Genomic DNA, 12,149 nt, shown 5'->3' on the forward strand with positions numbered 1-12,149 from the left:
TCCCAAAAGAGATCCAAGGACAGCATCTGATGAAGAAAACCTTTTTCATCTCTGCAGCTGCAGTGATCACAGTAACACCCATGGATGGATCTCAATGGTTGTCTCTTAAAGGATCCCCATTTCTGCCAACTTCAATCAACTAGGTCTAACACACTCAGACAGGAATACATCAAGCTTTCATGTTACGGATGGAACATCAAAATACACTAACTTTAAGTGGACTCCTGCTTAGACCACAGTGATACAGAAGTACTGCTATCTGGAGAGGAAATCTTAAAAACAAAAGCCAACAGCAATGAGAACGGAGAGAGGTCCTCTGAGGCACTTCAATGATACATGCACCTGGACTATACACAACACCTGACAAAGAACAATGCTGCTGAAAAACTAAATTATTGCACCCTTTAAGTTCCATTGGAGACAATAACTAGTTTATGCATGACACCATAAAAAGTTTTACACAGGTATTTATCAGGCCCTATCAGGGCAAAGTACTCAAATATGAACAATTAATCCCCCTTCTCAAAGCTGCAGGAGAAAACCAGCAGCCTTTTATGCCTGTTTGTGGAAAAAAGTAGGTGTGACATGAGCAAAGTAAACAAAAAAGCCAAGGGATCTATCCTGTGCTAGGGGAATCTGACAGGAGTCTTCTGTCCTCTTCAGACGCGAGGGCTGAAACCCGTGCCTTGCGCACACAAAAACTTTGTCCCTGCTGCTCAAAAGCCTCTCCTTTCCTTGGCCAGTTTCATTTTTAAGAAATGTCTTTTGGTAAGTGTCTGTTGAGTAGTAGAGATTTCAAAGACTGGCTGAAAAATTTTGTAGGCATATAATGCTGACCAGAGTCTTCACGCACACGCACATAAAATTTCTCCAGCATCATAATTAGAACAGTACTAAACAAAACCACTCCTTCAAAAATTATACACTGCAACTTTTATAAACAAAGTTCTCCCAATGCTGGCAGTGACTCGGGGTGAGAGCTGACTTCTTCCCCTTTTCAAATTTTCCCAAGGCTTTAACATTTCAGTTTTAGTCCTAAAATCCGAACTTCCTCAAAATTCAGAAGAACACATGGTGTTTATCCGACGGCCTTGTGCCATATTCTCCAGAAGTCTTCAGCACAATCACGTATCATTCTCATTTTAATTAGGTGGTCCTAAGTCTCCATGGAAACAAGATATGGGCACTTTCCATACGCCTAAAGATAAGGGGAACATTTATGAAATAGGTCTTCTCAACTCATCACAAGAAATAGATACTTGTGCTAATCCTGAGGGGGGAAAACAGAATAGTTGGCCAAGCTTCACAAATAATATGGAAAAAACCCAGGGACTCGAGGTTCTGGAATCAGCAGTATTAAAACTTCCCATCCTGGCAATGTGCCGATTAACACAGTCCCATTTAAAGAGCTGACCTTGCCCACAACACTGCAGGACTGCACCTGGGCAGAGGATACCCCGCCGCACCAATCAGATCATCTCCATAAACAAGGTCTTGCAAACCCAGCTTCAGTTTTCTAGGATAAGCCCCAAATCAGGTTTTCCTTTTAAAAAAAGCTCCTAAAGAAGCTTGGCAATTCAACATCTGACTTGGAGACATTTAAAATTACTGGACCACCTCTTGTGAAATGAAACCTGATTAAATATTTGGCTTCACAGTGGAGGTGGAGAGTAACTACCTCTTTCCAAGAATTTGACTTCAGATCTCTAAGTGTCCTCTTATGTTCAAATCCAATGATTTCAGAAGTGACACTATGTTCCTAAAATGTGTTTGGCATGAAATAAACAGATATTGGCACTAATAAATTTTCAGAGCGGCAAGGGAACCTCACTTTGCCAAATCATTGCCTGTATTACCTTGCAGCTAACAGCACTTTGTGGTTGCATGGACTTTTGACTCAAAATGCAAATAGAGCCCAAGGGAAAGAATTCAAATTTGCTGTTTAGCATTCTTCATTTTTCCTTCCAATTGTTAATTCAGGTTTTGGATTACTTTTCAAATTCTGTCAGCCCATCCAAAGGAAAGAGCGCATTCTCCTTTGAGCTTATCTCAACCCACAACCCAGTTTAGTACCAGCTGCAGTAAATTAATAGCTCTTACCATTAGAAACAGTCTAGCAGAATTTGGTTAATCTTTGTGCTCCACGGGTAAAATACTGAATGACAAGATTTTTGTGTTACACTTTCCTGTATTAAGAATTCAAGTCCTTTGGACAAGATAGTTGTCTTATAAAAATACTTATATAATTTTATAAATGCTAATATGGTAGCCCTTGGCTCATTGCTAGCTCCCTAAACTCTGACCCTCTGACAGAAATAGGAAGATCTTATTAAAGGTCCAGGAAAATATTTGAAGAAAAAACATTTTGGTATTCAGAGATACAAAATTCTTCATCACAGCTAAAATGAAAGTCTTATTTAAGAGCTTCTGCACATTGCTTTGAAAAAAATGAAGGAACGGAATAAGTACGAAACTGGGGGAAAGCATGACTTTAGGCTTAAAAACAGAATAAGTGGAGGAAAAAGTTAAGAAGTGCTCCTCATCTTGTAGCTCAGTTTTGTTGTTACTGTTACTCACCATCCACATTTTTAAACAGTGTTAAAAGCTTCTTTCGACAGTCCTTTAGGGAAGCAATTTGCGAAAAGTGCTGCAAAGGGCGATTTATTAGAAAAATTATACTAGACTTTTGGAAGTGGAAGAATTATTGGACCCTTGATTATTAGCAGAAACACTAACCCCACTCCAGGTGGGAAACCTGGAAAACAGCAATATTTCAGAAGGCTCGAAGGAAATATGTAAACAGGGAAAAATCTGTTGTGGCACAATACCCCCATCCTTCTGCCTTCCCTCTCCAGTTCAGCAATTTTGAAGAACCAGGAGTGAGAAATGTGCTGGCTGTATAAACTGAGAAGTGATGATTCTGGAAGTAGCCATTAGTTTTCAAAGAGAGACTTCACCACTCTAGAAGACCAGACAAAGACACATTTGTTTCCTGAATCTGGGCAAACGGAGGCTTACACTTTCTTTTGCTGAAGTGAAGTTCATAGGCGAGAGCCCACAGCAGACAGGTCCTGCCTCCTTTCAGCTTTACTGCTCTACCACAGTATCCAGAGGCCATGGACAGCACTGAGGTTAGGTTTAATACCTTAAATTCTACCCCAAGTGATTGACAACCACTAACGACCAAAGCTTTTTCATAGGTTTAAAGACACAAACATGGAATGGGATGTACAGAACTACAGGATGTTTTCCCTGAACAGCCCTGATTCTCCTTCTCTATACTTGCCTCCCTCCGAGTCTGAAACACACAGGAGTTTCCCACATACCCCAGTAATATCTAACATCATTAATTATATAAGCATTAGATAGAAACTACGGAAATCATATCTAAAAGTAGCTGTATCACCAGCCAGTTTGGAACATGAGCAGAAACTATGGCAACAGCTTACAGTTTACTCCTCATACACCGCAGAAATGACAACTCTTTTCCCACGCTCATTACTCACGTTACTATTTTTAAGTACTAGTGGCATATAGCACATTCTACCGTTCCAGCTCCATCTCAAAGCTTGACACGAGATAACCCCTTACTCTGCATATTCTACATTTATCACATCATCCACCTGAGCATTACATAATGAAAAATAAAAATTTGTTAGTTGAAACTCTGAAAGGAAGTTAGGGTTCAAAAGAATATTATAAAACTGTGTTCCTTGACTTCTAAACAGTGATGCATTTTCTGTACATACTGAATATATAAGTCCTTATTTTTCAGGCAGTGCAGTGCAAATTTTTCTCCTAATTTGAGGGTTTCATATATTTACTGTCATCTCGATTAAATTTAGTTTTTCAAGAAACATGTTCATTACTATATTTTTAGTGGCATACTCATTTCCTGCTCCAAGATATTTAGAGACAGAAAAATTTAACATTTAATGTATTAGTAACAAGCAACGCCTGAGGGTTTTGGGTTTTTTCCTGCTTATTTTATCCTAGCAAAAACTGTCCAATTCAGGAGCTTCATTTCTGTGCATTGTACTAGCACGTCTACAGCAACTAAAGAATGAAAGTATTAAATAGCAGATTGTGACAGGCGAAAGGCTGAATAGCCTCAGAACATCTCTAAGGAACACTCCTATTTCTAACAGTAATTCCTATACTAATGTTCCACTTAACACCTAAACAAATGAATTTCAGAAAAATAACTAAAAATTTGGGTCATAATAATGCTATATAATACCACCTTCACTGTTCTGCATCATTTCAAAGGTCATCTTTTCACACTGCTTTCTGACAATTTTTGTTACTGAACAGCGCCTGATTTTTGCAGGAAGGAAAAAAAACATCACATTAAGAGTTCTCCTTAATCTCACGGGCTTGCAATGATTGCAATATCACTCTGTCATTCCTTACGGAGAGTAGACATCTCCCTCCAAATAATAAAATAGGTATCATTCAACTCACAAGTAAATATCAAGTCTGATCTTATTTTGACTAGGCTGCATTTCATGCTTAATTCTTTATCTTTAAATGTTTATAAATTGCATAGCAAGCGTTATAAACAAATATTTGAAAATTTGATTATGTTTTCCAGCAGATACATTTTACAGATAGCGTAAGAGTTTTGAGTAATTTTGTTTACTGACTGCCGAGCAACATAAACTCACATTTGCCACAGCAGAATGATTCCATTAGTTCACATCTGTCTTAAACATCAAAACATGTGTTTCCCCACTAATGAATTTCAGAAAATAATTTCACATCCATCACATGGCTGAAATAAATCCAGTACAGTCTGTGGTATAACTTAAGAGTTTTGTGGTGGGTACACAGCAAACTGAGCAAGACAGATTGCCTGCTGGTAGGCAGAACACCAAGATGATCCTGATTTATTAGAAACATTTTAAAGTGAGCAAGCCCAATTTGTAACTCAAACAAGATAAGCAAAATTTTATATCAAAGAAGTAATTTCTACAGTCTTTTTACCACCAATAGCCCTACTGTGTTTATCATTGCAGGACTGCTTGTTCTTATCAAACCACTCAAGGGGAAAAAGAATCCATACCCTGAAGAAAGATGTGTTTGCAACAGTAACTGCTTTAGGAGTAATAAGTTACTAAATCAGCAGTGTTTTAAATAATTGGTGTTTCAGGCGTTAACCCTCAGATCACTTAAGTGAGCATCACCAACGTACTAGAACATTCAGCAGTACGTGGAATTGTCCTGGAGTAGTAAGTTTCCTAAAACAACTATTTTATTGAAATCCATAGTCCCAGAAGAATTCCAAAAATCTTTAAACACAAAAAAGATGGTGCGAACAAAGAGTAACACATTAATGCACGTACTGCGGCAGTAAGTTGCTGAGGGTACGTTTTACATTGTCTGAAGAGCCAGAGCTCACAAAGTAGTAAAGATACAGACACATGATATGCTTCATTGCTCCAATATGCACCATCTTTGAAACACTAACAATATGCAACATTATTTCTCCTCCAGATATTATATATCAGAAAACATACCTCTATATCCTGTATTATCTTTGGGTATAAGGACCTGTAAAATGAATTGGGGGGGCCATCTGTTGGTCTGTTTTTAAACAGGTACTGATCCCTAGAAAGAACCAGAAACATATTTTTCAATTTACCACAAAGAATCCAAACTTTAAAGGAATTAAAAATCTGCACAGAACAAAACCTTATGACACATTCTCACAGAATACTTGTAAGAAATTTTCATATTGCCGTTACAATCCTTGTGACTTTACAATTTGACAGCTGTATTTAAAAGACTAAACAGATAACAGGTGTTGTCCTTATGGTTTTCCAAATTAGGGTGCACTGCTTCATAAGACTTTTAGCCAGCAGGGTGTTGTCCTCTTGCTCTTTACAATACGCCTTGCATTTTCTTAGGCACACCACTAGAGAGCACAGAAAAGAAGGTTTCTAAAGCAGAACAACCTGTGTCTTCAGATACTCGTAAGGATAGAAAACCTCCATTGCCAGAGATATAAATGGTTTCTCTGAGAGGGGCTTCTGTAGCCCAATCAGCTATTTTACATTTTAGGAAAAAAAAAGTTTAATTGGAAATACTTCACTCAAGAAGCCCCGCAAAACATGTTGTTGCTTCTTTTTGTGAGCTGTTTCTACATGTCAGTTCTCCCTGCAAAACAGAAACTACAGATTTGCAGACAGACTTACCGCAAGAAAGCAAGTGTTGAAAAGACACTGGTGCACAAAAAGGACAGGAGACAAAGCCAAAGTAGAAACAGGAGCCAACAGCTTTCGCCATAGTTACCCCCACTAATCCATGGGAAGAGGTTAGGATCTCAGTGATACCAATTTACTATAAACTTACTTTTTGGCAGAGCTCATGATTAGGGAAATTCGTGAAGGAGAACACTGTAAAAGGTAAATTTAATTATTTTTCAAGGTACTTACCAACCCCTCCTTTCTGACAGTCCCTTCCATAGCGGATCTGTGCGTACCATTCTTTCAATCAATTTTTTCCATAGCATTCCCTCAGAGATGACTCTCTGCCATTCCTTACATACCAGCTCTGCTGCACAGAGTGATCTGGCATCAAGATAGGAAAGGATGTTTTCTGCTATGTGATCTAAGCCTTGCTCTACAAAGAAATGAAGGCAATCAAAATGTCAATCACTTCACAGTAAACTACTAAACAAGTTTTGCAATACGTACAGAGAAAGCCAACACAGCTTTAAGGCACTGGAGCAAAACAATAATTAAATTACGATACATAGAAACACCAGTTACAAATTAATCCAAACAGGTACGCCAAAACATCTCTAACTCCTTATTCTTCTTGTAGTCCAGTGTGCCTACTGGGGTCTCCCATTTCCACAGAGTGAGAATGAGCACAAATCAAAATTCAGCATCGTATGCAAGCAGCAGAAAGCATTTTGCTGCTTCTGGGTGCAGAATCCTGGACTTTTTGAGCACATAATGCACCAGGCTACATGATCCAAGATGATCACCTTCAAGCAGATGCTTTACTAAGCAGCAGCGATTAATTATTGATTATTTTACTATTGCTTTACGTGTAAGAATAGATAATTCAACCTAGCAAAAGACAAGACTCCACAGGAACAAATGCAGACATATCCAGTAGCAGCACGAGCAAAGATTCTGCAAAAACTTTCTTGCATCAAATGCGAGGACTTCTTTTTCTATTTAAGCTCTTTCTACAATCTGCAAGTGCCAAGTCTGCTCCTGAATTTTGTTCAAGACGCTGGCATATGCCAGAGACACTGTGCCTTGCAGCCTGGTGCAGGAAGAGGAAATCAATGAGAATGAGTCTGACAGTAATTCGTTAATTGCAAACAGTGATTTAACATCTAAGGCAGTTATTCCCACATTCATGGTTCACCATCACTAGACTCCATACTTTGAGAAATTATTACTGAAAGACTTTTACCAGAAACTGGGGGGTTTGAGGCTTCCTTTAGCTAGAAGAAAATTCAAGAGGGACAAGTTTTTTGAAACAATTTCAAGTTGAGTAAATCGTTCAAGAGTAACATTCAATATAGCATTTATTTGGGGGCCAAGGCATGCAATTGTTTTTTAGTATGAGAATCAGCGAAGAAACCTCAAGATCACCAGGAGTCAAGCAACTCTCAAATAATGAGAGGTGACAGCTCAGCTTCTGCACCATAAATTCCAGTGCAAAGTAAATGTAGTTTAGCTGCACAAAAGATTTCCCAATGTATTTACCACAACCATATGAACAGATATTGTCTTTGCATCTTTCCTGCATCTGCTGCTCTCCCACCCTTGGGGCACACTACAGTGACGTGTGAGTTTGCGTACTGCTGATTTGACATTAGCTTTACTGGGTCAGAGAATGAGTTCAGCAATGTACCACAAGAAAACTCCCAAGTAAAACAACATTACTCCAGATGAAAGCCCTTTGGCGGTATTTAGACATTGCAGAAGCAACATCTGCTTGGGCCACTCTCATGCTCTAACTGCACCTGCAGCATAAGCTTTGTAGCTAAACAAGCAACAGTTATCAGTGGACTGGAGAAACACTGACTTTCGTCATGAAGATCCTAGCTACCAGGAGCAGCTTATTAACCCCTGTGATCCTTTTATATCATTATAGGATTAGATTTACACATTCAATGCACTCAACTCTCCAGCAGAAGTTTAAATATACCAGAACTGGGGCCCTGCCCATTGATCCAGGTCTGTGTAAGGTAATGTGCTGTGACATATTATTTAATGAATATCAGTTAATACTTATCCTAAAGCGCTAGGCACTCAAGCTGAAGCTGATAGATAGAAAGAAAGAATATATCAATAAAGATGATTAATCCAGTAGGCTGCCACCACAGATCTATCAAGACATAAGAGGAGCAACACTGCATGCATTTGCTTATGGTCTTTGCCTAGATCTTCTCTCCTGCTGAAGGTGTTAGATTTGAAAACATGATTGTAGTTGAGTAAAGCTACATACATAAAAACCACTTAGATAATATACTTGCACTAAATTTAAAATAGCAGTCAAACTTTTCTTGTTCTTATTCCAACTACAGTGTAATTAGTCCCACCAAAAAAAAGAATCACTGTTAAGTCTGTTATTTATTTCAAAGGGCCTGCAATTTTGCTTTCCCAAAAATGCCACTAAATCAGAGATCTAGAATAACTTAGTTTTCGTGAATAACGTATGCCAGTTGGCCAGGCATGAAAAGAATCTTTCAAACTAGGAGATGATGACCTTTTTAATTTTCCACTTTATCTCATGACAGCCTACTTTAGGCTTCAAATAGTCCCGAAAAATCAAAGAAACTACTGTTAATTTTTTAAAGAATTAAGAAGTTGTGTTCATATAGCCTTCCACTCCATGCTAAATTCAGCATGGCCTTCATAAAAAACAAACAGCAATAGAAAGGAGAAGTCAATACATGTAGTTGCGAAAAGCTTTTGTTCATTTCTTCTATGTAGTTTATAGAACTACAAAAAGGCTTTAAAGAACAGTGAACTCTCCTGCAACGTAAACTGGGTTTATACAAGTTTTCCAATAGCAGTCATAAGAACAGATTCAAATAACTGACAAGTAACCAAACAACTGAAAGGTAACAAGGTCCAAATAACTGGTGGATCTCAAATCTAACCACTTCCAAACCAGCAAATCCTCGCCTAACAATGCCATGTCTCAGAGCAGCTTTAAGCTATGCCATCTCCTACTTCAGCAGTTTGAAAATACCAAGGCATTTAAATACATTGTGAAAGTGATTTCCAGTCTGCCACATCTCGATCTTTCTAGTAAATAACAACTTTGAGATTCTAAATACTGTTTACTTAGGATATATATTTATCTTACTGTGATGTTAACGTGATTTGAAACAGTTCAAGGTTTTTCTGGAAAATATAATCATTGCAAGGTCATTTTAGAGAGTTTAAAATAATGAATCCTTGGGTATCAAGAAGACAAGCTCATTCAGTGTGCAAAGTGGAGGACACAGCTAGATAAAAATAAAGAAAACAAACAGGTCTGCTGAGTGAGCATTTGTCTGATTTCAAAGGTTACAGCTATGATCAAAAAGGCACACATGCTTTAGCAGAAACAGATTAAACAGTTATTTTAGACTTCAGTACAAAATAGTCATGTTCAACAACATAAGATCAACCTATACAGAGCAAGTGACTGTCTAGTACATCCGTAATGCTGCAATCATACAACACAGTCCTCTAACATGTGCTCCCAGCATGCTACATTTTGAAGAGCAAGAATTTTCAACATAAAGCATTGCAGTTCCCAAAGCAAACAGTGCAGAGGATATGGCAATTAAAAACCGTAATTGCAAACTCTGTATTAGTAGAGCAGTACACTGAGATTCCTGTATAAAAGGTGTTTAAGGCTCCCATTTCACTGCACCATTTTTCTTTCAATAGCCATTATACAATATCTGAGCTTAGATCACCCTCCTCTCCCTCTCCAGAGTACTAAGTTAGTGGGCTCACTGTCCTCCCTGCATGTGTACTGTAGTTCAGGGATAAAGGTATATTAATATTCATTTCACACAGGAATGTTTAGTCAAATCAATCATTAATGAAAGAAACTGCTGTGCTAAGAAGTGACAGAAATGATAATTCAGTGCAAACAGCATCAGGCTACTGTGTTTCCAGCTTACTAATTAAATATAGAAATGAACAACTGCAAAGTTTAGAAGTTGTTAGAAGAAACTAAGAGTAAACCGAAGAAGGTTACAGTTAAACCAGCAGACCCAGAAATTATTAAAAAGAGATGCAGACACTCCAACGCCAACAGTATTTTTGCAAAATGTGGCAGAACAACAAGAGCACTGACTTTTGGCTTCCAGCTCTCCCAGAGATACAAGGATGCTGTCCTGTCCTTTCTGCATGAAAGGCATTTTTAATCAGCGGTGCCATGGCAGAAGAGCAGAGGCACACATCAAACGAACCTTTTCAGATGACCTCAATTCCTCTTTGTTAGAAGAAAAACATTCTCCAGCTGTGCCTGGGTTCCAGAAAAGCCAGTAGCACAAGATACACTGATGACAGGGAAATCAATGACTGCACTTTTAAAGTGTAAAATTCTTTAATCATGCACGTGAAAGATTGCAGGTGTACGAGCAAATGAACAATGCAAAGTTCATCAAATGAACTGGTCGTACAGCCAAAGGAACAGCTGTCCTTAGCAGGCACATTTTGGTCAAAACACCACTATATCTCTAGTAACTGTAAAGATGGGACAGCAGGATCCATGCTGAACAGATACCCACCCATCTACCTGGTGCATTTCTCATTCCAAAGCCGAGAAGTACATTTTTGCTTAATTGGCATAACTTTGTAAAGCAATCATCACACGTGTACAATAACGTTCTTGGAAGGGAGAAATGAAAAACGATTTGGCTAAATGCATTTAAGCAAACCATAACTCTGCACTTATTTCAACCATATACTTAAAGAAAGGTTACGGACAAAGTAGCCACACTGGCATTTGAATATATTGCTAACATGTTGCTTACAGTTTTGAGCAATTTTTGAAATAAAGATCATGAACATGTCAGATGTGAAATGAGCAATTCCCAAGGGAGAAAGTGACAGACAAATAAAAGATGGTCAAATGATGTTCATGCTCTAAGTAGTATTTTTAAAGTTTATCTGTTACTGCCATCTCCTGGCAACAAACTAAATAATTATCCTCCCCCAAAAGAGACATGAGAACTCCAAGGAGCTGTAAAGTTACCAACAACCAACCTAATCAAAAGGCTACACTGCACAGCATCCTTTGAACTCAACAAGTGCACAGCTCTGTGTTTTTGTTGGGGGTGGTTTTGGTTCCCCCCCCCTCATTCTAGAAGACCTGTATCATCTTTCACAAGACACTGAACAGGTCAGCTTGAGAGTGGAACTTGAAATGCCTTTCAGAGTTAGGACTACTGCATCACTTGTTTTTCAATAGCAGGCAAGTGTTTTTGAATCAAGTACAAACACTTAAGGAGTTTCATATGCAGCATACAGCATATTCCGTTATTATAAATCCCTATGTTGCATTTTAAATCTTTTGTGCGAGTTAAAATGTACATGTCATTTAAGTAGTTTCAGAAGATTTTGATTTAGATAACAATTTTGAGACCATAAAAAAATAGTATTTTGATCACAGTCAGGATGGTAGACAGCACAAACCAGGGCTTGCTTTCTACCCTAACACCTTTTAGCATGAGGTAGACATAGGATCGTTTAAATCCATGGTTTTACGATTTCCTATTTAGAAATGAATGTGATGCCTGAGTACTACAACGTGTGTATTCATCAGCATATAGTGTTCAATTCCTTTTAGTATTTCATAAGGAAAAGAGAACTATTCTTCAAAAATATAGTTCTCCAGATTAAATGCAGTTGCAGAGACTGATTAAGAAAACCGATACATGACAAACAAGGAACGTTTTGCAATTGTTCGGTCTTTCACCCAAGTGCATTTGAAAGAGCCATAACAATCCTCTGAAAAACAGTTGTGGAAATCTAGATCCAAAGCCACTTCTCATGCTTTAAAGTCTAGAAATGCAACCTAAACAACCAAGGTACCACCAACTATTCATCCAAAAATTAAGCCTTTCTTGGAGAGATCAATGTTGCCATTTCTGGCTGTCAACAAGACGATGT

General features: G+C 38.2%; 1 protein-coding gene across 6 annotated transcripts in view; it reads right to left on the reverse strand.

Annotated features, from left to right (window-relative positions):
• FBXW11 (F-box and WD repeat domain containing 11) overlaps nucleotides 1-12,149 on the reverse strand; it is a 76,378-nt gene that overhangs the window by 19,553 nt on the left and 44,676 nt on the right. For all 6 annotated transcript variants that reach the window (XM_075102221.1, XM_075102220.1, XM_075102222.1 and 3 more), the window contains 2 exons: nucleotides 6,438-6,624; nucleotides 5,520-5,610 (listed from right to left, as the gene is read on the reverse strand). In XM_075102221.1, the coding sequence (XP_074958322.1) occupies nucleotides 5,520-5,610; nucleotides 6,438-6,624 (278 nt within the window). The remainder of the gene's footprint in view (nucleotides 1-5,519; nucleotides 5,611-6,437; nucleotides 6,625-12,149) is intronic.

This window comes from Phalacrocorax aristotelis, chromosome 8, assembly GCF_949628215.1.
Source record: "Phalacrocorax aristotelis chromosome 8, bGulAri2.1, whole genome shotgun sequence".
Taxonomy (NCBI): domain Eukaryota; kingdom Metazoa; phylum Chordata; class Aves; order Suliformes; family Phalacrocoracidae; genus Phalacrocorax; species Phalacrocorax aristotelis.